The sequence below is a fragment of the Lutra lutra genome, chromosome 11, assembly GCF_902655055.1.
Source record: "Lutra lutra chromosome 11, mLutLut1.2, whole genome shotgun sequence".
Classification (NCBI taxonomy): Eukaryota; Metazoa; Chordata; class Mammalia; order Carnivora; family Mustelidae; genus Lutra; species Lutra lutra.
This window is the reverse complement of record NC_062288.1, coordinates 102,620,098-102,644,408: the sequence shown is the minus strand read 5'-3', so window position 1 is coordinate 102,644,408 and position 24,311 is coordinate 102,620,098. Positions and strand designations below refer to the sequence as shown.

Sequence of the window (24,311 nt, the reverse complement as noted above, 5' to 3'; positions counted from 1 at the left end):
CCGCTAAGGGGACATCAGCAGCAGGCATTGGGGTGGTGGGGTGAGTGTCAGCCGTGAGCCAGAAAGAACCTCAGAGTCACTTGCCTCCTGCTTCTCAAACTCGGGTGCTCCTGCTCCGTGGGCTAAGGGCTAGTGCTAAGGCTCCGACAGACCAAATATGGATAGATAATAAAGAATCACTCAACATGAGAACTCTGAGCTAAATAAAAATCCTCCTTTGTAGGTGGCGGCCTTGGGACGCCCCGCCAAGCCTGTCTCTGGGGCCAAGGACTGAGTCGACCCTTTCCAAGAAGCAGAGCACAATCAAACTATATTCTTGAAAGTTGCTAAGAGAGCAGATTATAAATGTTATCACCACACATACCAAAAAAAGAGAATTATGTGAGAGAAAGAGTGTGGTAATCATTTTACAACACACACAGGTATCAAGTCATCCCACTGTACACTTTACTTACGTATGTTAAATACCAATAATATCTCAATAAATCTAGAAAAATATTTTTAAAGTTTTAAAGTCCATTTCTTTTAAATAGATTAATTAATGAATGAATTTAACCACAAAGGTATAACATCCGGTGTCGTGACACCTGGCCCACGATGTTTTCTGACACACCACACCCATATTTGATTACATGTGTTCTAGAAGCATAACGAATTAGAAGCATCAGGGCCATAAAATTCTAGTTTAGAGACAGTGCAACACGGCCGCGTGGCCGGAAAGGCCACGAACTTTCAGGGCAGGTAAAGCGGCACCGAGTCCCAGGTAGGAGGACTCTCTGCTGCCACCTGCTGGCGCTCGTCAGTTACACCAGCCCGTCACCCTAAGTTGGTCAATTACATTTGAAAGACATTTCCCCAGCGGGAGAGTCCACTTCTCCCTCTCCCTCTGCTTCTACCCTCTCTCCCACTCCCACTGCTCATGTGCGCACTCTCTCTCTCTCAGAAAAATAAATAAAATCTTAAAAAATAAATAAGTAAAATAAAAAATACTTTCCCAAAACACAAAGGCATCACACACACACACACACACACGCTCTCTCTCTATATACATACAGATAGAGCAACATATGCTGATTGTACCAATATAACACATACCAATATGTCTTATGAATACAGATACACAAATCTGGAGCAAAATACAAGCAAATCCTCAGCAAAATATTAGCATACCAAATCCGTAAATATACAAAAAGGATTATACACCACGAAAAAGTTGGATGTATTCCAGGAATGCCAGGTTGGTGTGACATCTTAAAATCAAGTCACCCAATATGCCGTATCACTGGAATAAACAACAAAAAACACAGGTTCAGACACAGAACAAGCGTTTGACAAAATCCAAAGCTCTTTGGTAATAAAAACTCTCCCTACATGAGGAATGCAGGGTAACATCCTCAGCCTGCTAAAGGGCATCTGTGAAAAATCCACAGCTAAACCTCAGGTCGTCTCACCCCGGAGTGGATGCACCTTCCACTGTGCAGGGAGGCGGCTGAAGGTTGCCCGCTGCCCATTGTCCCCCAGGTGTCTCTTAGCAGAAGCCAGGACACGACAGCCTGAGGTGTCACAAGAAAGGTCTCTCTCCCCTAAAGTCTCTCTCCCCCACATCCCAAACACCACACTGTCATGGGGCCTCTGGTCTAAAGCATTAAAAGCCTAGTTAGAACGTTAATTTTTTTTATAGATTTTATGTATTTATATGAGAGAGAGAGAGAGAGAGGTAGCATGGGAGGGGAGAAGGTCAGAGGGAGAAGCAGACTTCCCGCTGAGCAGGGAGCCTGATGCGGGACTCGATCCCAGAACTCCGGGATCATGACCTGAGCCAAAGGCAGTTGCTCAACCAACTGAGACACCCAGGAGCCCTAGAATGTTAATTTCATGCCAGAGGGTTAATACATGAAGCCATTGTCACTTGTAACCCCTTGGCCTGAATGAATTTTCATGAGCCCTAACAGGGGGCTCAGGCATGAGTCACGAGACGAGTATATTTTGGTGAGTGGAGGAAGGAGGAAAGCTGGATCTCAGGGGTGCTGAGAGCAGGCCAGGCGGGCGTTGGGGGCACAGACGCAGAAAGCTGGAGGTAAAGTTGGAAGGGAGGAATGGGCACCGAAAGCCAGCTGGCCAGGTCCAGTGCCACAGGGCAAGGAGCCCTGCCTGCCCCAAGTGTGGAATTCCAGATGGAAAGGACAGAGCGGGCGAATGAGAAAGGGCAGAGAGGCACCAAGGCCTGCAGAATTCTCTGAATTCACAACGGCTCCACTCTGGAGTGTGGACAAGGCGTGGACCGGAGAACCAAGGAGGAAGTCCAAGGCTGCAAGAAGAGGCCCGACCCCAGCTCCGCCTTCCCAGCTGGGAGCCCGCAGGACTCTGTGCACCTGTGCAAGCATCGTCCCCCCTTCCTAGAAGGGGGTAAGAAGACCTGCTTCCTGTGTTCCTTGACGCACATGATGACAGCTTGGTGGATGGAGGCGTGCGTCCTGCCTCTGCTGTTTGGATGGCACATCCCTGGCTAACTGCTGGCACTCTGCATGCGTCCGTCGTCTCCCATAAAATGGGGGAAGTGGAGCCCACTTCAGAGATGCGGGTGGGGGGGACTGAATGAGACCAGGCTTGTAAATGAGCAAGTACCCACCCCATGGGGGTCCCTAATAAATGCTAGATTGTAACCCAAGCCCCGGGAGTGGGAAGCAGGCATGGAGGGGCTGAGGAAGTATGCAGACGTCGAATTTGAGGAGGGGTCCCTGGCGCCCCACAAAAACCAGGGAAGGCAAAGGACAGAGCAGAGAGTAGAGCAGCTCTCTCATCGTCTGCCTCTGAGCATGCCTCTCATTTGACTCCAGATCTCTCAGAGCCTCCACCGGTGGAACCACCAGCTCCAGGCTCCAACGGGCCAGTCACCTGGAGTGCCGGGGACACCCTCCATACCCGAGCCGGGCAGGGATCAGGAGCTCCCCCCAGACCCCCAGCCTTTAGGGATGGCTTTGCAGAGCCTGCTAAGGACACGGCGCTGGAATGGGTGCCCACCGGGCTACTCGGACCTTCACCAGCGAATTACCATTTCAGACAGGCTGCGAGCTGTGTGTGCTGGCTGCTTGACAGTTGCTCTTTTCAAGAATGGTCCGGAGCCTTCCGGAACCTTCCTTCCGAATGGTGGGCAGAGGTTGAACTCCAACATTTCTTCTCCCCAACCAACACTAACTTTGCTAGCAGTCTTAAGAAGGGAAATTTCAAAAAGCTGGAAAGATTGAGTGCAAGCACTCTTTAAGCTGTTATTAAGAAATCTTCTAACACATAACAATGATGGAATGAATGAGAGGAGCCCCAGGTACCTGTCACCCGACTTCAAATTTTCAACACCTGTTCCCTGTGCTCCATCCCCTCGGTTCCCACCCCTTGCACCCAGTCCGGGTCGAAGCAAATCCCAGACAGCATTTCATTCCATACATATCTCTCAAATTAAAGATCCTTTATTAAAATAAGTACAATAACCTAATTATAACTGAGAAGACGCTAATAAACTGTATTACCCAGTAAGCGCTCAAACTTCCCAAGACCGGAGCATCCACACTTTGAAGATTTATTTACTGATGAAAACAGCCCACAGCTCTTGAGCTTGTCCCTGCTCTCCCCACTCTCATCACAAGCTTCCCTCCCTCTGGTCCTGAGGCCCGCGCAGCCAGGGACGCCGGGCACCAACCCATGTCACAGCTATGCCCTCTTAGGTCGTGTTGGGCTATTCGGAGCAAACTTTGATTGCTGGTTTTTTGGGCTAACGCTCTTCAGAAAGTGACTCCAATTTCCATCTTGTTTCCTCTTGAAACCAGGGAAGAAACACGCACCAAGAACAAACCATTTCTGTTCTTGGAATTTTCCCTTCTCTCCTCTCTTAGCCATCAATCTTCAGTTCATCTCTAGGGGGACAACCCACTTTGACAAGTCGGCTCTTCTGACTCATTTCCAAAAAGACTTCTGAAAAACCTCATGGCTCTGTTTATTCATTCAAGAAATATTTATTGACAGCCTCCGTGCTAACTTGAGTCTTCTTAAACGAACGCGGCCGGGGTACCTTGGGGGAAACAGCCCTCCTTGCAAAGTCGAAGGCGCTCAGCGTCAGTTCTCCAAACGTGCACTAGAGGGCGCCACTCTCCCATCGGCCTCTACTACGAAAGTCTGGCGTGTTGACGCTCCCAAGTTAGGGTTGTTTGCTTACTTGAATACATTTTACGCATATGTGGAAGCTGAAGATGTACAACGTGTTGCTTGATATATTTCCATATCTTAGTATGACTGCAGTTCTATGATATCTATCACATTCCATAACTATAGGACGATATTGCTGTCTATACTCATTCTGCTGTGGGTTGGATCTCCGTGGGTTATTCACTATGCCTGGCACGTTTACACCCGTAAACAAGGTCAATCTGGTCCCCTTTCTTTTAATCAGGTTCTCGATACCTAACCACATACTCAGCCAAATGACGAATCTCACACATCTTGCACCTTATAAAGGAAATAACTCCATTTATGGGATGCACAAAGATGGAAAGATAGGAACTCTATAATTCCCCGAAAATAGGTCCGGGTACACATTAGCCATTGGTACAACACCCAGGTTTTATGGGTTTTGTAAAATTAGGAGGACGCTGAAGACTATTTTTAATTCAAAATACCGAAAGAAATCTGCCAAGTTGAAATCAAGAAATCTTCGGGGAAATGTCTACAAGCAGCAGCGTATCCACTTTGCTAACTTTGAAATGTAGTCTCAAAAAGATTTCATTACAGGGGCGCCTGGGTGGCTCAGTGGGTTAAGCCGCTGCCTTTGGCTCAGGTCATGATCTCAGGGTCCTGGGATCGAGCCCCGCATCGGGCTCTCTGCTCAGCGGGGAGCCTGCTTCCTCCTCTCTCTCTGCCTGCCTCTCTGCTTACTTGTGATTTCTCTCTGTCAAATAAATAAATAAAATCTTAAAAAAAAAAAAAAGATTTCATTACATATGCAACAATTCCTAGGAACAGACAACAGAGCGAACTATGAAAGATGTGTTTGGGTTTGGTTTTGTCCTATTTACTTATTTTTGGTTTTGGTTTTTTAATTACAAATACATTGAATCTTAGCTAAAGCTTTTTCTTCATCTGCTGAGATTACCATGATTTTTCTCCATTTATCTGTTGAAGGGTATATTTCTTTAACAGATTTTTTTCCAACGTTGAACAATCCATGCCTTTGTTCAATAAAATCTTCTTGGCCATGACATATTTCTCAATAGATTTCAGGATTTTATTTGCTAATATTTATTTTGGATTTGTGTGATTATATTCTTAAGCGACATTGACCTAAAAAAAAATCCTCCTTTGTTGTGTTGTCCCTGTTTGGTTTCATTTTCAAGGTTTTGCTTGACCTCATTAAGAGTTTGGAAGTGTTTCTCCCCCATTCTCTGGAACTGACTGTAATGATCCCCTCTTCACAAGGGGTTGACACACCTTCCCAGTTAAAGCCACCTGGGCTCCCCGTCTTGAATTGGGGGTGGGGTGGTGTTAGCTGATGACTGGTTCAATTAATTACCTTAGGCTCACGGGAATATTCAGATTGTTTAAGTCTCTCTGGGGAATTTGTGTTCTTCTAGAAAATTATCCATTTTCTGTGACTGTAAATTGACATAAACTGTGGTATTCTTTTGTGATTTTTCAAAATCTGCATTGTGCCCATAACTAGCTATACCCTCCTTCCCATTTCCAGCATCATTTATATGTGACTTCTCTCTTTTTAGCTGGAGATTTCTCTATTTTATTTGTCTTTTCAAAGAATTGGTTTGGGTTTTATTGAGTCTCTAATAGTATTTTGTTTGCGAGCCTATTGACTTCTGTGTTCTTCTTCGGGCACATTCTGTTGTATGTTTTCTGACATTTTAAGCTGAGCTCTTCACATTTTGATTTTCAAACATTCTTCTCTTTGAATGAGTACATTTAAGGCCAAAGTTTCCCTCTAATTACTACTTTCACTGTACAGTACAAGTTCTTTGTGTTTTTTTTTTAAAGATTTTATTCATTTATTTGCAAGAGAGAGAGAGCATGAGCAGGGTGAGGGGCAGAGGGAGAGGGAGAGGGAGAAGCAGGCTCCCCGCTGAGCAGGGAGCCCAGTGCAGGGCTTGATCCCAGGATTCTGGGATCATGACCTGAGCTGAAGTCAGATGCTTAAACAACTGAACCACCTAGACACCCCCTTTTTTTACTTATTTGAGAGAGAGAGAGAGTGCAAGTTGTGGGAGGGGCAGAGAGAGGGGGAGAGAGAGAGAATCTCAAGCAGACTCCTCACTGAGCACAAAGTCCCATGTGGGGCTCAATCCCACAGCCCTGAGGCCACCACCAGAACCAGAATCAAGAGTCAGACATTCAACCAACTGAGCCACCCAGGCGCTGCGGTACAGCACATGTTTTGAAATGCAGCGTTTTCATAACCATCCATTCATAAATATTTTGCCATGTCCTTTACATTGTCTTCTGTGATCTGTGAATTATTAGTGTTTTTTAATTAGTGTGTTTTTAAGTCCTTGAATATACAGAAACTTTAGTTATTTTGTTATTAATTATTTCTAATTTTATTTCATTGAGTTCACAGAATATGATCTTCCAGTGATCTTTGTGGGTTTTTTTGAGAGTTATCTAATAAATGGGACTATTGTATTTATTGGTCCTGTTTCTCGATTTTCTCATATTGTTAAGATTTCCTGAATATGCCCCAGTGATGGTGAAGAAAACAGTCCCATTTTGTAATACTCACCAGACAATAGGGAGACGTGACCATAAATACTTTCCAGCTAGGGGGGAGGCAATAGGAACTGAGAGAAGCTCCCCAAATGATATTTTTGTTCCCACCCCAATGCTATATACCCAGAGCACAAATCCAATCGAAGCCGACATTCCAACATTCATGCAACCAGGCCATCGACCTGTTCCCTGGGCTCCCAGGGTCAGGCACCCCAGTCCCAGACCTGCAAATTTCCCCTGAGTCTTTGAGGGCTTTACACACAAGAAAAGGAATCATCAGATGATGTTCAAATGCTGTCATTGGAGATCAACCAAAAACATGAGAAATTAAATCTGTTCTTTTTAAAGATTTTATTTATTTATTTATTTATTTATTTATTTATTTGAGAGAGAGCACAAGTGGGGGTTAGTGGCAGAGGGAGAGGAAGAAGCAGGCTCCCCAGTGAACAGGGAGCCCGACGCAGGGCTGGATCCCAAGACCCCAGGATCATGACCTGAGTTAAAGGCAGACCTTTAACCAACTGAGCCACCCAGGTACACTGAGAAATTAAATCTTAAGAAAAAAGGGCACAAGGCATATGAATAATGTGCCAACTAAGAGTGAGGGAGAGAGCAGAGTACTGGCTGGACAAGCAAGACAGCCCACTGCGTGTCAGTTCACCCCCATCCGGGGACACGTGCTCGGGCACGCCCTCATAAGCCCCCATGACTGACACTGTGAGTACCCCACCCTGACCGACACTGGCCATAGGGACCCGTGTGCCTGCGCCACAGGCACCATCCCAGGGCTCACTGGCAATGTTGGCAATGCCGGGAGAATGGACTGTATCCAAGGGATTCCCTCAAGGGACAGTGGCTGGTCACACCAAAAGCCACCTTGGGGACTCTGCGTGTGAGACAAAGAGAAGGACACCCAGGGGAGGAGGCAAGGAAGCCACAGGCAGTGGCAGAAAGCAGCATTAGCGCCAAGGCGGAGGGCGCCATGGCCAGCACCAGACAGGAGGTGGGAAAGCTGGCCAGTGTGTCCTTCTTACGTTCACATCAAGACCGAGCCCTCCCCAACCCCAAGAACTCCGCGTGATCCGTTCTTCCTCCAGGAGCCCCAAGCCACACACACACCCAGGGACTTCTGGGAGCACTCACCTCCGGAGAAGTCGGCCTGTCCCCTCTATCCCTCAGCCTGTATTTCTCTCACCTCCCAGGGCCCCCTGGGCACCCCATGCCACCCACCTCCAGAGCGCCTCTGGCCTGCACACCGACACAGTTCACACTGCTTCTAGAAACAGAGGCTCTCTTGAACCCACATGCTTTAATGTCCAGGGGGCGCTGCTTGTCCCTAGAAGACAAGGAGAAGGACCAGCTTGTCCCCTCACAAATGAAAGAATTTCAGGTCCTTCCCACGTTTCAGAGGCCCCTATCCCCAGGGGCTCTGCCTAACAATAGCTTTTAGAAAAGATTATTGTGAGAGCGCCTGGGTGGCTCAGTGTGTTGCATGTCCGGCTCTTGGGGCCATGGGGGGATTGAACCCCTGCCAGGTCCCACACTCAGCACGCGCTCACTCTCTTTCTTTCAAATAAATAAACCTTTAAACAACTAAAATAAAAATAATTATGATTAAACACAACAGCTAACATGTTGTCTTGAAGCATCTGCCTTTGAAACTGCCCAAGTCCCGGATGAGCAGGGAGAATTTGTTTTACGTGGGTTTAACCGATGACCTTCCAGAAACAAAGTTCTGCTCCAAGGGGTCTGTCTCTGCCGCTAGAAACTGCAGTCATCTCGCCTCAAGAAAGAAAAAAGCTCTAGTCCTACAAGCATGTGCTCTGGAGTAGAGGAGGCAGCGGCCATAGGAAGAGCGTGGCTGAGTCATAGGAACAGTGTTGGGACCAAGGCAGAGGATTCAGCTCCGCGCAGCCCCGAAGGGCCCACACAAGCGGTAAAGAAGCGACTACGGAATTTCACCCCTGGAAGAAACTTCAGAGAGTGGCTCATCTGCACGGCTCATTTCCTAATAACGGCATCAGAACTAACTGTGGTTCAAAATGGCAAAGATCTTGGGGTGCCTGGGTGGCTCAGTGGGTTGAGCATCCAACTCTTGGTTTTGGCTCAGGTCACAATCCCAGGGTCACAGGATCAAGCCCCCGTGTCAGGCTCTGTGCTCAGCGGGGAGTCTGCTCCCTGTTCTCTCTTTTCTTCTCCCTCTTCCACTCCCCTACCTCACTTGTGCTCACTCTCTCTCTCTCTCTCAAATAAATAAATCTTCTTTAAAAATATTTTTTAAATTGTAAGGGTCTTGCAAAGCCACATAGCAATACTAGACACCAGTCCTTGACCCTTGATCTAGATTCCTGGGCCTTGCCTCCAGTTGGGAGGGGCCTCAGAGCAGTTGGTAAGGAGCTGCCACATCAGAACTTAGGGCCTCACGCCTGGCCCTCCGGGAAGGAGATGGCCACCCCAATCTGTTCATCTACTGGCAGTTTTTTGCTGAAAACCTACGGGTAACTGGCCCCACGCAGAACTGAATAAAGATACTTGTGATCTCTTGCACCTGCAAAGCACTTCAAGCTTGTATTCCTCAAGACATTTCCTTAGTCCGGGGTCTTCCTAGAAGCGGAGCCTGAGACAAGGATTCCGCCCAAGGGGAATAAGTACTATTGAGAAGTGCTCTCTGGAGAAGGGGAGTGGGAAGCAAGATTGGGTGGGGAACGAGCCAGTGATGGGGTCTCGGCTGGAAACTGGTGTCCTCGGATCCCCCGGGGGGTTTCTGAGCCGTGGCTGCAATCCAGAGCTCACCCCCTGCCATGTCAGCCTCAGTGGGGCTTGGCTGGGGCAGCCCATAGCCGACCAGCTGCGAACCATTAGCAGCCAATACTCAGGACAGCTCGGAAAGGGCAGCTGGTGTGGCGCCAGCAGCATCCATAGCAGACATCCTTTCGCTTGGGCGTCATTCCCGTGAGGGCACTGAGGCCTGGCCATGTTTGGAAGAGGCTCAGACAAAGGGGAGAGGCGGACCCACAGAGTGGGGGGAAGAACTGCTTCCTCACCCAGGACTGGCCACTTTCTGGGCCCTTCTGTCCAGGTCAGGAGAGGTGCTGCTGGCAAACATCCTCAGGATGGGGTGGGGACGGCTGCGGCCCGGGGTCCTGAACCCTGCTGGAGGCGGCATCTTGTCTCCACACCCACAAGCCAGCCTCAGAGGAACGCGCATCTCCATCTCCTCCCAGAAGGGTGAACGCAATGTCTGAGTCAAAAGGCCAGCCGGGGCGGAGGGAAAGCGACAGTGCAGAGCGCCCACACCCAGTTGTCTGCAGATCTCACTGACATGCAGCTCCTGACTCGGGTCCTGGAGTGGGGCAGCCACTGTGCAGGGACAAGGTCCCAGGTGGCTCGATGGTGCTGGTCGGAGCAGGATCCACGTTCTACCCACCGGGAGCCTACTCACCACTTCTCCTTCTGGTCGCCCCTGGTGAACCGGCCTTTCACTGGCTCTTGGACCACGGGCTCCAGGAGGGGCCAACCCCTCGGTGGCAGTTCGGGCCCGGCCTGGCCACTCAGATCACTGCCCTCCGCTGAAGGGCTCAGGCCTTTAGGGCAGGAACCGAGCCTCAGCAGGCCGAGGGCTTCTTCCTGTCCTGTGTGCGAGCTGGGGAGGCAGCCCCCAAGAGGAAGGGCAGAGCCAAAGACATGCTGGGGACCTGGCTGTCACCATCAAGTCCCTGCACGGCTGCCCCATGACCCGACATGTCCCCATTTTGTCATTAGTCCATTTGAGTTGAACAAGAGTACTGCCTGATGGACCCAGCAGACCCAAGTTCCAAAGCCTCCCTCCTTGAGTCACTGCCCCTCAGGACGTTCCTTGGCTGATAGAAACAATCGACACCGCCCCAAATCTGACAGAACACAGGGGCACCTGGGTGGCTCCTCAGCTGAGCGTTTGACTCTTGATTTTTTTTAAAGATTTTTTTTTTATTTATTTGACAAAAAAAGACAGAGATAGCACAAGAGAGGATGAGTGAGGAGGAGAGGGAGCAGTAGGCTCCCCGCTGAGCAGGGAGCCCAACGCAGGGCTCGATCCCAGGGTTCTGGGATCATGACCCGAGCTGAAGGCAGACGCCTCACCGACTGAGCCACCCAGGTGCCCCTGACTCTTGACTTTTGGCTCAGGTCATGATCTCAGGGGCAGGAGATGGAGCCTGAAGTCGGGGCCCACACTCAGCGGTGAGTCTGCTTGAGATTCTCTCTCGCCCTCTGCCCCTCCCCTCGCTCATGCTCTGTCTCTCTCTCAAACAAATAAATGTAAAAAAAAAAAAAAAGAATAGGACACGGAAGCAAGGTTCTGGAGTGAGCCTTGGTCGTGATCAGGGCCAGTACCTCACCAACAGCAGGAGGGAAGTCACTTACCCACAGGAGCAGGTGGCCAAGCTACTCATCACGGCGATGCTGTGGCTTTTGAGCTATGCTTTCTCCAGCCTTCGGCCACCACGGAACATAACTCCTCGAGACAGAATGGAGGCAGAGCTAGAAGCCACCACCCTGCTCCCAGCTGAGCCCCAAATGACCACAGGTCACACCAGCTGATGTAGAGGAAATATTTATTCCACTTGGTCAGCCCCGGCCGGTCTTAGTGGCCAACGGAAATATCCAGCCCCGACACCATTGCCACGCACTTCTGCGTAGCCATGTCGGGGGTCCCTCCTGCCCCGCTGCCCCAGATAGGGGAGGACCTGAGGGCCCCTATGGCCATTACTGCCCCGGGGGAGCCAGCTCATGACCCAGCAAGATGCACCCATGCGGAACTCACGGGTCCTCTCCTCCTCACCGCCAATCACCGCACCGCCTCCAGCACTGGACCCATCAGCCAGCTGACAAGTATTTCCTGAGTGTTATGAGCCCAGCCCCGTGCTGGACCCTGTTGGGCTTTGAGAAGACATGGCCCATCCCTTGCCCTCAGGGAGCTCACAGTCTAGCTGGAGACCCAACACACACACATCCACATGCGTGCGCACGGACAACCCGGGGTCCCTGATGGTGAGATGGCGTGTCAACACAGGGACTGTTCGGAGGACGAGGATGGAGGGCCTGGCGGAGAAGAGGGATCAGCAGGGTGGGGGAAGGGCCACATTTTGGAGCAATTCCAGGGAAGGCAGAGAAGGCAACAGTGGATGTGGGCGACAAGTTACAGGGAAGGGAGATGAGAGGACAACCAGCAGAGAAGAGAGTGCATCTGCGAGGCTCCCTCCAGGCAGGCCAAGGGTCAGATCACATGGAAGCTTCTAGAGCACAGATTGCCTCCTCTTCCTCTGCTCTCCCCCTGAGCAGTCTGATATCAGGACGAGGTGGATGGCAGATGGCCCGTAAGACCCTCTGTGCCAGACCACATGGGAGACACCACCAGCAAGGTCCCGGGCCAGGAGCTGGGGAGGCCTCCCGACAACCCTGACCAAACCTAGCTTGGTCCTGGGACCCCCCAGCAGAACAACGGTGCTGTGACCCACACAACTTCCATTGCTGGGCTTGGAACCAGATCCCATGGCTATAGGCTTCTCCCCACCCCCAGGGATTGCACTCAATATAACGGTATCATGATCAGTGGGTTGTCATCAAAAACCCATCCCAGCCCTAATCGCCCACATCTTTTCAGGTCAAGTGGTTCATTCTGAGGAGGCCAGTGAGCTCCAGGCCAACCAGCTCAGGGTGAAAACCAAAGTCGTCACCCCTGTCCCACTGTCCACGCCAGAGCACTGGCAGGCCCCAGGAGTGAGGCTTGGTCTCCCTGCCCAGCCCTCTCCACCCCATGCCCGGCTGCGGCTGAACTCCTGGTCTGGCAGGGGACGGCCCGCCCGCGGCTTGGCTGCTGGAAGCAGGATCCCTCTCCCAGGTAGCCTCAGTCCAAGCTCATGCTCAGCCCACATCCATAGAAATTCCAGCTTTCCCCACCACCTCTACCGTGAAGTCGAAGTCCAGCCTGAGAGGCAAAACCCAGCAGCCGGGCAGCCACAACAAGCAGCCCCAAACCAGACAAGAGCAAACCCAGCCCGGCGAGCCTCCAGCAATGTTCGCAGAAGGGAGGAAAGGTTCTAGAAGCCTGATGCACGGTCAGGCCCAGAAGAGAGAGGAAGGTTCCCCTCCTCAGAATCCTTTATTCCTGGACGAGGGCAGGAAGCTCAGCAGGGGGAGGGAAAAGTGCTACTTGTATAGTGACCCAGGCTCTATGTCCGGTGAAGAACGAGTGGCGGGTTGTGTCCGGGAGCTCTGAACTTGCTTGTAGATTTTTGTGTCTACATGAGTATGCGTGTTTTCCTGGGGAGAAGGTTCATAAGGTTTGTGAGATTTTCCAAGGGCTTCATGCCTCCCACGGACTAAGAACGGTCGCTCTGAGAGCGAAGCCTGCGGCAGGTATGGGCCACCCCTGGGGCAAGGCTTTGCCTCTAGAACCAGGTCTGCCACCGACTTGCTGCGTTCTCTTAGGCAGGTGCAGAGAAGCCGGCTCTCCACACAGGCATTGTCCCTGTGGCCACAGGAGAGTGGACAGTGGCCGGGCCGCCAGGACGAGCTCTTCTCCAGCTGTGACTCCCACCAGATAGGGGGAGTTTTTCCACCAGGGCACAGAACCCGCCTCCAATTCCAGGCTCCACGGATCCCCTCTGCAGGACACCTCCCGAGGTAGGTCTTCTTAGGGGACGTGTCCTTATGCCAGCGGGCAGGCCCCCACGGGGTCCCATTCCTCGTCTCTGGGCCTGGATGTGCCTGACACACCGCTCAGAGGGCCTGCCCACTCCACATCTGTTCATGGAGACAAAGAAACCAGGGTCAGGTCTGGGGCTCTGACACGGCCCTACCCAGCCGCCCCCCCTCCCTGCTCCCTACCCTGACCCTATGGCTAGATGGGAGCTGTCAGCTGGGCCACCTTGCACTTGTCCGGAGCTTCGAGCCAGTCCTCTTAGCCCCCTACCAACTGCTCTGGGATTATCGGTCTATTTTACCACTGAGACAACTTGAGTTCAGTGCGTTCAAGCTCCAGATGTCCCAGGTCCCAGTTTAATCTCATCATCTCTGCCACTAAGTACTCGTCCACATAGCAGTGGCCACCTGGTGGCAGGCCGAAGGCCACTGACCCCCAAGGAGCCACGAGGCTCTAAGAAAGGGTAGAGGGTGGAGACAGGTCTCCGGCATCTCCGGGACAGGCTAGGCACAGAGCAAGGGCTCTGTGAGTGCAGGTCCCCTCCAATACTCCAACTCCCTTCCTCCCAACCCACTACTGTGGATGCCATGCTCCCCCAGACCCCCACACCACCCAGGGGCACTCCTCCCCAGGATCCTACCACCTGGTCTCCAGTCCCAGTCCCCCACCCTTGACCCTCCACGTTCCCACCAGCAGGAGCCTCCCTCACAGGCAGTGCGGTAGAGATGAAGGGTCTTGGGGGCCAGGCATGCGCTGCTCCACCACTAAGCACTTAGGGAGATTTGGAGCAAGCTTGGCTGAGCCTCAGTTTCTTCATCTGCTAAATGGCTCATGACGCCTATGCTCTGGAGCACTGACTTGGAATCGGGGACCTGGGGGCCGGACCTGGGGGCCAGACCTGTCTCTCCACTTGGTCAAGCCTCTTAGCTAGGGGCCTCATTCTCTCTTGCCCAGATAACCCCACAACCCTCAAGGCTCCTGCTCACCCCACTCTGACCTGTCCCCACAGTGCTTCCATTTCTCCTTGAGCTGCATGTCTGAGATCACCATGCTCTCCTCATTAAACAGCTTGGTGTCCTCCCTCCCTGGCCACAAGGTCCTTTGTAGGGCAAATATGAGCCTCCTCTATCTGACCCCTGCCTCAGAGACCCTCCACCTTCACTCTCCCTAGAGGACTTGTATTCATCCCCAGAACCCAGTTTAAGCCATCAGACTGCCTTGGGGACACCAATCCTGTCCCCCTGTCCCTTAGGAGAGCCTGCAACCCCTGTGTTGGTAACAAGTGCCCCCCCCCCAGGTTTTGTGTCTGTACCTCCTCCCAAGAGCACAGCACTTGGGACACACCGGGGTGCTCAGTAGAAGTTTCTGGAGCATTGAGGTCATCCTCTTTTATCTGGTAATGTTTTACTACAATCCTCACGCTATCCCAGGGAGAAGTCCCTTGTTAAATGCAACTTACAGACGAAAAAACTGAGTCATGAAGTGATGTGACTTCTCAAGTACCCCAGATAGTAAGTGATGGGGCCAGGAGGCCTTGGGGGCTGGGGGTGGCCTGGGCATTGTGGAGAGGGGCCCTCTCCAGGTGGCTTCCAACTCTGACATTCTGGGAATGAAGATCTAGTAAGAAGCTAGTCATAGCCCCAGAGCCCAGGGCATCCCACCTCTCCTGCCTGTCCGCCCCCCAGCCCCTGCCCAGGCCTGAGAGGGGCTCCGGGTGGCCCTTCGGTCTCACCTACTCTAGGCCGGCTGAGCATGAGGAGGAAAACCAACGCAGGGGCCCAGAGCCCAGCCAGAGGGTGGAGAAGACACGGGAGGAGACGTCCCAAGCCGGGCAGCGGCCCACTCCTTCAAGACCCCGAGCCAGCCCTCCCCGTCTCCAGGGATCGCGTCCAGAACGGGGGCCGCGGCCCAGCGCCCTCTCCGGGAGTCGTGGACACGGCCCCGGGGCCGGAGACGGGCGGCGGCGGGCCCGGGGCGCATCAGAGCACGCGGCCTAAATGGGCCGCGGGGCCGTCGGGCGCGTGGCCGTGGCTGCGCTGGTGGGTCTTGAGCGAGCCCTCGCGCGCGAAGCTCTTGCCGCAGCGGGCGCAGAAGTAGGGCCGCCGCTCCCCGAACACGCCGGGCCGGCGCGGGTGCGGCGCGGGCATGCGCGCGTGCGTGCGCTGGTGGTTGAGCAGGAAGCGCGGCTCGCGGAAGCAGCGGCCACACTGCGCGCACTGGTGCGGCTTCTCGCCGCTGTGGATGCGCTGGTGCGTGAGCAGGTTCTGCTTGAGGCTGAAGCAGCGGCCGCACTCGGGGCAGGGGAAGGGCCGCTCGCCGGTGTGCGTGCGCTGGTGCACCTCGAGGTTGTGCTTGACGCTGAAGGCCTTGCCGCACTCGGGGCACACGAAGGCGGCCGCGCGGCCGCCCCCCGCGTGCGCCTTCTGGTGCCGCACCAGGCTGGGCTGCTGCGAGAAGGTCTGGCCGCACAGCGGACAGCGGTGGGGCTGCTCCTCCGCGGGGTGGTGGATGACCAGGCCTCGCTCGTCCCCCAGGCCCTCCTCCCCGTCCCCCGCAGGGGACCCGCCCCCCGAGGACGCCAGCTCTGTCATGGGCGCTTCCAGCCGCAGTCACCAGCCCCTGGGGAGGCAGAAGCGGAGAGAGAGGAGTCAGAAGAGGGGCGGTGGGGGAGCATCCAAGGATGAGCCGGCCCCCAAGCTCAGGGAGGAGATTGCACTGGCTGCCCACAGCTTCGGCATCGGGCCCCCTCTGCAGTCTTGTTCAGACAGGCGTCTCCCGGCTGGAACGCCCCTCTTTCTCCTCTACCCACTAATCACAGCCTGCCCCTCCTTAAGGCCTTTATCAAGTGCCACCTCCTCCCCAAAGCCTTCCCTGACCCCTCCGGCCCCTGCTGAGCCCTATGGCCCAACCCTATGACCCCGAGTCATCACAGGCATGCATGTCAGGCCCCCTCTGTCTCCTGGCCCTGTGCCTGCCCTAAGGACAGAGCCGTCTCCCTCTCATATCTCCCCCACCAAGCACTGTGCCCACCACACGAACCATTGGATAAATGCCGATAGGTAACACTAGGGGCTTCTAGAATTACAAGTTAGGCTGCCCCTGGACAGGTCTTATCTCTCCAACTAGAATCTCAAGGAGCGGGGTGCATCCCCAATCTGGAGGGAAGGGTGGGGTCACGCTGTGGGTCGAAGATATTTTTGAAAAGCTTAAAAGAAGAAACAAACAAACAAAAAAACCCTGTGAACTTGAAAGTGATCTCAATTAAACATTTAAGGCAGCAGCTCTCTGTTTATCTGAATGAGGCTTGCCCCTGAAAGGTTTGCAAATCCCTGAAAGGGAGTGTAAGCTCCCAGGAGCTGGTCTCAGCTTGATTCCTCTTGGCATCCCCAGGATACAGACGCCTGGCCCAGTGCTCCACAAACTCCCCCAAGTTCTGCTCTATCCCACTCATGCTGGTTCTGTGAGGCTTCTCTTCCCCAGGGCACTGAGTTCCTCTTGAATAGTTTGCCATTGTCCTCACAGCAACCCTGGGGAAGGAGCAGGGCCTTTCTGAGCCCTGCTTTCTAGATGGGGTAACTGAGGTCAGCTTACTCCCCCAAGGTCACACAAGGTGAGCCAGGACTAGGCCCTAAGTTCCCTGACTCAATGGCTAAAGCTCTTTTCAATGAACCAGCTGCTCATAAACTAAACTCCCCTCAAAATACACACACACACACACACACACACACACACACACACACACACACGACCACCACCACTCTCCTGGCCGCCACAGAGTTAGAGACACCCAAAGCACCACTGCTCCTGGAGGAGGTCACTGTCTGCCGCCACCACCTCCCTGTCCTCCCAAAAACCTAGGGCTCCTGCAGAACATGGGGGCCTGCTCCAGAGTAGGCTGGAGGCACTCCCCTGCAGCCTCCATCCCCATCAGGGACCTAGACCTCCATGCAGGCCTTCTCCACGCTTCCAGATCTCACTGCTTGCTACAACCTCAGTCGACCTATCTGCAGAGTGGGATCTCCAAGATCCCCCTTTTGTCTCCCCCTTCCCTCAGGCCAGCGTGGAACACACACTCACCCTGGAGAAGGGGACAAGTGCTACTTGCAGCAGACCCCACCCACAAGGCTTTCCCCGGCCAGCTGCATTGACATTTGCAAAGACAGACCATCACAGTCATCTTGGCCAGACTCAGCAGGGCCTTGTCTCCAGGCACCCTCCGGGCTCTCCCCAGCCAAATCCCTGACTAAGGCCCCGGACTACGGAGAAGGTCTAAAGCAATGGCTCCCTTTTATCCCCCAAGTTCCTCCATCCCCTCCCGCACTCACAGCCCAGGCTGCGCCCCTGTTCCTCCGGTCTCCAGCAGTGGCTCCTTCCTCTAGAGTATGCGCTGCCCAGCGCAAATACGGTAACTCTCCCGCAGCGACTCCCGCGCCCCTTCTCCCTCGCCCCCATAAAGACGGCCAGCTTCCCGCACCGCCGTTTTTATGAAATAGCTGCATGAATCAAAACAGCTGACCCCACCCACCCGACCTCCGCACACAACCGTGCAAACTCCCGTGGCCCGAGCGACCCTGGAGAAATATGGTAAACTCTGCGCCGCAACCTCGCCCCCACGAAAATACGTAGGCCTCCCACCCTGCAGCCGCAACCCACCCCAACCGGCTGCAAGCCCCGGCTCCCTCGGGGCGCGGATGCAACCCACCCCCCAGCTCCCGCAGCACCCCCCGGGAGGATCACGCAACCCCGGATAAATACGTAATTAAGTCGCGGCGCTCCCCGCTCCAGGAAAGGGTCTGCGCGGCTCCTGGCAAATACGGTAGCGCGCCCGCAGTGACCCGCCCCCAAGGGTCCGGCACCGGCCTCGATAAATACGGTAATCTCCCGCCGCGGCCCCAGCCCCGGCGGCCCGGGACTCACATGGCGCCGCCTCCCGAGCCCGACCGTCTCCTCCGCAGCGCCGCAGTCGCCAGCGTCGCCGCAGCCGCACAGCAGCCCCGTGAGGCTGGGAGGTCTAACTCGCCAACGACCCGGCTGGCGGAAAAAGCACGGCTTCGAGCGCTGCGCCCGCCCGGGCAGGAGAGGGAACCGGGCGGGAGCCGGTTCGGGAGCAGAACGCCCCGCCGGGCGAGACACCCCAAGCTCCCGGGCCCCCGGCCTCAGCCATTCCCATTTCAGGATCGTCCGAGGCCGCAAGCCGGCAGGTCGAGCCTCTTCCTCACCTCCCTCATCCTAAAGCCGCGCTGGCCTGGCCAGGCCCACGGACTGGCCCCCAGAGCCCAGGAAGCGGGGTGTGGGGGCGCTGGCGGCATAAGAGGGGGTGAAGGCAGGCGGCTGCGGAGCCTGTCGGAGCGGGGTGTCGTGGGTGGCAGACAGCCATCGCAGGGGCAGAATAGCAACTGCCCGAACTGACCGTGTTGCCAAAGCCTCCCCCACCCTACCCCCGACCCTCTGGCCCGGTTTATGCCACCAGTACGCCAGGGGACATGGAAGAAGTGACACCCCAACTGTCCCTGCCTTCTCTGAACTGGTCCCATTCCGCTCAAGCCGAAGATACCCCACAAAAGAGCCACTGATGACACCCCTGTGAACAGGGCTGGGCTGAATCCCAGCTTTCACCTGTCCTTCCATAATAACACCCCTTACCTATACCTTACTTGTCTTTTTACAAAGCCGTTTCCATATATTATCTCATGGGAGCCTTCCAATAACCAGGTGCCATCTAGGTTGCATGGGTATCATTATCCTATTTTATAGATGGGAAAAGAAAAGAAAATTGAGATGGCGCAGCTTCCCTGGAGACCCGCATCCCTAAGTGGCCGAGGCCGACGGGAAGGCAGGCCCACTACCCTGCTCGGCCTTCCCGGCATCACTCTGGTACCTAGACCCCCAAACAGAAACACGGTGCGATGATCATGGCTGGAAATAAGCTTGTCTAGAGTAAAAAAATAAATAAATAAATAAGTGCTTTCGAATTTACACTTCATAGATAAAGAGGCCAGAAGGGAAAGTCATCTTTTTTAAGTGGAAAGTACTAGAGGAATATCAAGTAGCCTTTTTCTCTGTGGCCCCTGGTAGCTGCCAGGTGGCGGGCCAGGCAGAGCATCTTACAACAGATGGTGGACGTGGCTGCCGGGGTGGCATCAACCCTGAGGAGGGGCTTGGGGAGACACAGGCCTCCTGGCCCCATGAGGCAGCCCCTGCCCCTCGGCAGTTTTCAGTGGGCCCTCCTGGGAACCGTACAGTTCCTGGCAAGGTCCACCTGGAAATACACTCAATCCTTATTCTCAGCACCAGACCTGAAGATCGGCCCTGCGGGCTATCGCACCTCGCTCTGTGAACCAGTTGATCCCAGCAGGTCCGCATCTGGCCCTCTCAGGCTTCTCCAGGACCCCCCAGCCCACCCCATCCATGGTGCTCCTGTGGCAGCGCACTGAGCTAATTGGGGCTTCTCGAGCTAGACATCCCAAGGAGATTGGTATTTAAAATAGAGGCACCAGGGAGGGAATTCTGGGAAGCCAAAAGAAATGAACCCACCAGGACAGATGTTCTCATGACATTGCCAAAAGGACCCCCTAACCCCTGATGACCCGCAGCCCCCCTCTGCCCAGGTGCTGGAGCTTTGCTCATGGAACAGCCACGCCTCCCACCTGCCCAGCTCCTGCTACAAAAGTTGTCAGCTGTCAAGAGCTACCGGCTTCCATCCCTTCTACAGGCTACAGGAGAAATGGGGACACTTAGTCAATGACCAGGTTTTTCAAAAACAAAACCAACAATGCACCCGAAGATAACACCCATGTTTTTAGCAGCATTTTCTAAGTAAGCTATGCCAAAGCCGCAAGGCACACAGCTGGGGGACGGGCGTGGGAGAGAGGCGACAGCCCCTAAACCCCACCCTGTCTCAGTGGGCGATGCCGAGGGCCCAGGGCTCCCAGGGCCCCCAGGCTCGGGGAGGCCTCCAGTCTCTACTCTGCCAATGATTGAGTTCTTCTGAGTCACTTCATCTCTCTGGTTTCATACACACGCACCCCCCGCAACACATGCACACACACACACATATACATTTCCCCCTACGGTTCTCATGTGCTGTGGTGGACACAACCGAATGGAGATGGGGAGTCTTTCTGCAAACGAAGCCATGCTTCTTCATTCAGGTGGGGCCCGTAGTGGGCATGGCAGCCACCACCACTCCACGAGGCTCGTGTGACAGCTGGATGTTGGACCCTAACAAAGGCCTAGGTTGCTCCCAGCCAAAGCATCCCAGAGAACAGCAGGCGTATGGCCCCCTTGTGGACAGAGGTGTGGACAGCTCAGAGGAGCCCTGGTGGGGACCCTGCTCCTCTCTCCCACATGCGGGGGGTGGGGGCATGCTAGATGGACTGTCTTCCCCGCACCCCCGTGTGCTTCCCGGCCAGCCCCAGACTGCCGCTCCTGCACATCCCAGCCTGGGCTTCCTCCAGCTCCTCCTGCTTTGGGCGGCATCCCAGGGTTTTCCGCTCAGCTGGGTCACCGCTTCCCTCCTGACTCACTCCTCCCATCTCCGCTAACTGAACAGGGACCACTACACACCCCCTTCCAAAGCACGGTGTTCTGGCTTCAAACTGCAGTTTAGCACACACCTTTGTTTTCCCACCAGGTCGTGGGCTCCAGAGGGCAGGGGCTGTGTTTCCGGCATCTCTGGATCCCAAGGGCCCAGCATCGAACGGCCCTCAGCTGACCTCTGGCGAATGAATGAACACATCCGTAGGCCGCAGCTGCCAGCCGTCAGCCAGCATGCTGATGCAGCGTAAGGAACGAGGGGTTGCGGGCGAAGCCACAGCCCTGGCGGCGAGGGCTGGGAGACCCGGCCGACGCACGGTTGGAGACGTGGGGCTATGGGTACAAGGTCTCATCTACTCCAAAGTTCTCTCTCCTTGACTTTAAGACCCAAGATGTGACCTAGGATCAATTCAGCCGAGTCCTTAAATTTGCAGCTGGCCTCCTAACACAAGTGGAGACTTCCTTTTTATGGGAGGGAGCTCTGTTTGGAGAAAACCCTGGGCTTCTCTTTCCATACTAAACTTGCACCCACATAAACTCAGTTCCGCAGCTTCTCATGCCGCACTTCAAGTACTCAGTAGACACGTGTGGCTGATGGCTGTGGTTTTGGACGGCACATTTATAGAACATTTTCCTCACCCCCAGAAAGTTCTCCTGGACAGTGCCTGTCTAGGGCTCTGCCCCCTTCCGGTCTGAGTAACGTAAGAGGCACTACTCTCTTTTTAACCCAAGGGACAACCTACAGGATGCCGTTCATTTTCCTCTCTTCTCTGCCATGATCCAGTGAGAGCAGTGACATATGAGAACATACTGTTTCCGGCCCCAACACTTCTCTTGCAAAAGGTCAAGAATATATATTTCTTTTAGCCAAATGACTTAAAGAATAAAAGAAAATGTTCTCAGAAGCATCCTCCACTCCCCCAGATGCTGTCTGCCAAGTCTCTGCTGGTCCCACTCTCCCCCCCAGCCCCATCCGTGCACCTGCCCGTGGGCCTCCCAGCCTCTTCCTCCGGCAGCTCCCCAGGGCTGGGGCTGAAAAGCAGGAAGCCCCATCCTGCTGTGGCGGCTGCCAGCTTGCTGGCCGACTCGAGGCTTAGATTGCTTGCCAAAGAACCACTGTTTCCCCAGTTCCTGGGTCATTTTTCTTAGCTCCCAGCCTGCTTCTAACAAAGGAACACATGGATGATGCCGGCAGTTGTGGGAGCCCCAACTCCGCCAAGCTCATCTGGCCCGTGGATCCCACCGCCCGCACTTACCCGGAGGTGGACAGGACAGAAGGCCTTTATGATCTTGATCTGCTTATGTTTGTTTCCTGTTCACCTGTGAAACCCTTTTCTTTCCGCATGTTCTAGAGTATTCAGGATTGTAAACCCCTGAGACAGATCTGACCTTCCTCTCTGATTTTACAACATGCCTCTTCCCAACCATTCCCTGGCCTAGTTTTACTATTTTACAACGAAGGGGGATGAAAATTAAAGTCGACAATGCCAGGCCACCCTTGGAAAAGCCGTTGGTTGTGGCAATGGAAGGAGCTTGGCTAACAGGAGGCCTGGGCCTGCCCTGGGTTTGTGACATGACCTGGTGGGCCACAGCATCCCCTCTTCCCTGGAGTACTCCCCGGCCACGGTCACTGACCTCACAGTGAGGCTAAATGACATAGTGAACAACAAGCTTTGTCAGGGAGCTGGAGCTGGGACAATTTATTCAAGAGCTGATTTATTTTTTCAACAATTTACTCAACACCTTCCCATGAAGGTGCGTCAACTTAAGGTCAGGGACCGTGGGTGCTATTGGCTGAATTGTGTCCCCCACCCCAAATTCATATACTGAAGCCCTGACTCTCTCCCAATAATGTAATGGCATTCAGACCTGGGTCCTCATAGAACCTCATAGAAACTTCAAACTGGGATCTTCCTCAATGACATTAGTGCCCTTATAAGAAAAGGAAGAGATACAAGAGGGCATGTTTCTCCGTCCCCCCGCCATGTGAGGACACAGGGAGAAGGCAGTCATGGGCAAGCCAGGAAGCAGGCCCTCACCAGGAACCGGATCTGCCAGCACCTTGATCTTGGACTCCCCGCCTCCAGACTGTGAGAAATAAGTATCTGTTGCTTAAGTCCCGTTTGATGAGGTGGCCCAAGTACCTGGCACATAGTAGGCTTGTTAGTGAACCAAATTGTTACCATGCCCTGACCTGGCCAAGGGACACACGTCTCAGTAATTCTTCGTTCTGAAGGATGTGGCCCCATCCCCCCTGTGACCCAAAGCACCCATCTGTGACATCAATCACTATGAGTGAACAAACCTTCTCCTACTGGCATGGGGAAGCATGCTGCGTTTAGGTCTCATTAACCCCAAGTCCTGCCAACACAGCTGTTGGACTGCTTTGGTCATTAGACAGAGGCCATCTGTGGATGAGGACACCTTCAATGGTATAGAAAGTCCCACCTGAGATCCTCAGCGGCTGTCTGCGCTGCCCCTCAGGCACCTGAATCCCCGGGGCTCTGGGGTCTGGCAGGGTCTATCCCTGCGGACAGCAGCTTTCCGATGCAGGAGTGGTACTCTGGGATGCCTTCCTGGAGGAGGCGGGCTTGCTTGACTGGGTCTCAGGATTTGCTAAGCGGCACAGTGGAAGATGCAAATGGCCCATGTGTAAAGCAGGTTGTGCTGAGATCCGGGGCACTGGGCCTCCCTGCGCAGGGCAGCCTGGGGAAGGAGCTGCAGGAGGGGCCAGGCATTCCGGGAAGGTAGGAGAGCACCTAGGGCCTAGAAAAACCCTCGCTGGACTGCGAGCCCAGAATCTGAGAAACTGGTGACCGACCAACCAGAAGCCAGATGAAATCTGGCAGCTCCTGGAGGAGGCAGCACTTCCCTGAGTTCAGAGAAGCCGCTGGGCCCCTGGGAGGGGCGGGCAGATGCGGTTCCTCCTCCTAGAGAACGCTACGGTCCCCGATTTTTCCTTGCACCTCTCGGCCATCCGAACCCTAATACTCCCACCACCCAGCTCTCTGGCAATTCCCCTCCTTCCTATGGGAGGACACGAGCCAAGGACACAGGCCCACATGGGAGCCATGGGTCCTCCTGTCAGCACCAGGGCCCCAGCACCTTGCTTTGGAAGGGGCCTCTGAGGCGGGGGTGGGGGGGGGTGGGTAGAGGTTGAGGAGGGATGTGGGAAGATACCAGACTGGTTTGGAAAGGGCAAGAGAACACTGCCGTCCACTCCCAGCAAGAACCAGGCGTGAGGAGCTGCTCGGCTCGTGCCTAAAGGTCGCTGTCCTGGTCCTGAGGATACCGCAGCACGTGCACAGACTTGGGGTTCCAAAAGGGAGGCTTA

General features: G+C 54.2%; 1 protein-coding gene across 10 annotated transcripts; it reads right to left on the bottom strand.

Moving 5' to 3' along the window:
- Positions 1-11,108: 11,108 nt before the first annotated feature.
- Positions 11,109-24,200, bottom strand: LOC125081014 (zinc finger and SCAN domain-containing protein 2). 10 transcript variants are annotated; one of them, XM_047695377.1, is made up of 5 exons: positions 22,234-23,412; positions 19,085-19,184; positions 15,174-16,060; positions 14,901-15,044; positions 11,109-13,542 (listed from the first exon to the last, which is right to left on the bottom strand). In XM_047695377.1, exon 3 carries the CDS (start codon positions 16,030-16,032, stop codon positions 15,421-15,423), a length of 612 nt encoding a protein of 203 aa, XP_047551333.1. In that variant the 5' UTR covers positions 16,033-16,060; positions 19,085-19,184; positions 22,234-23,412; the 3' UTR covers positions 11,109-13,542; positions 14,901-15,044; positions 15,174-15,420. The 10 variants fall into 10 exon arrangements, with proteins under 10 accessions (XP_047551333.1, XP_047551331.1, XP_047551327.1 ...); XM_047695375.1 differs by lacking the exons at positions 19,085-19,184; positions 22,234-23,412 and adding an exon at positions 23,426-24,200; XM_047695371.1 differs by lacking the exon at positions 19,085-19,184 and having other exon boundaries at positions 22,234-23,411.
- Positions 24,201-24,311: the final 111 nt, after the last annotated feature.

What these genes read in the sequence shown, in the direction of transcription:
- LOC125081014 (XM_047695375.1), bottom strand. Translation starts at nt 16,032, where the DNA reads ATGACAGAGCTGGCGTCCTCGGGGGGCGGGTCCCCTGCGGGGGACGGG.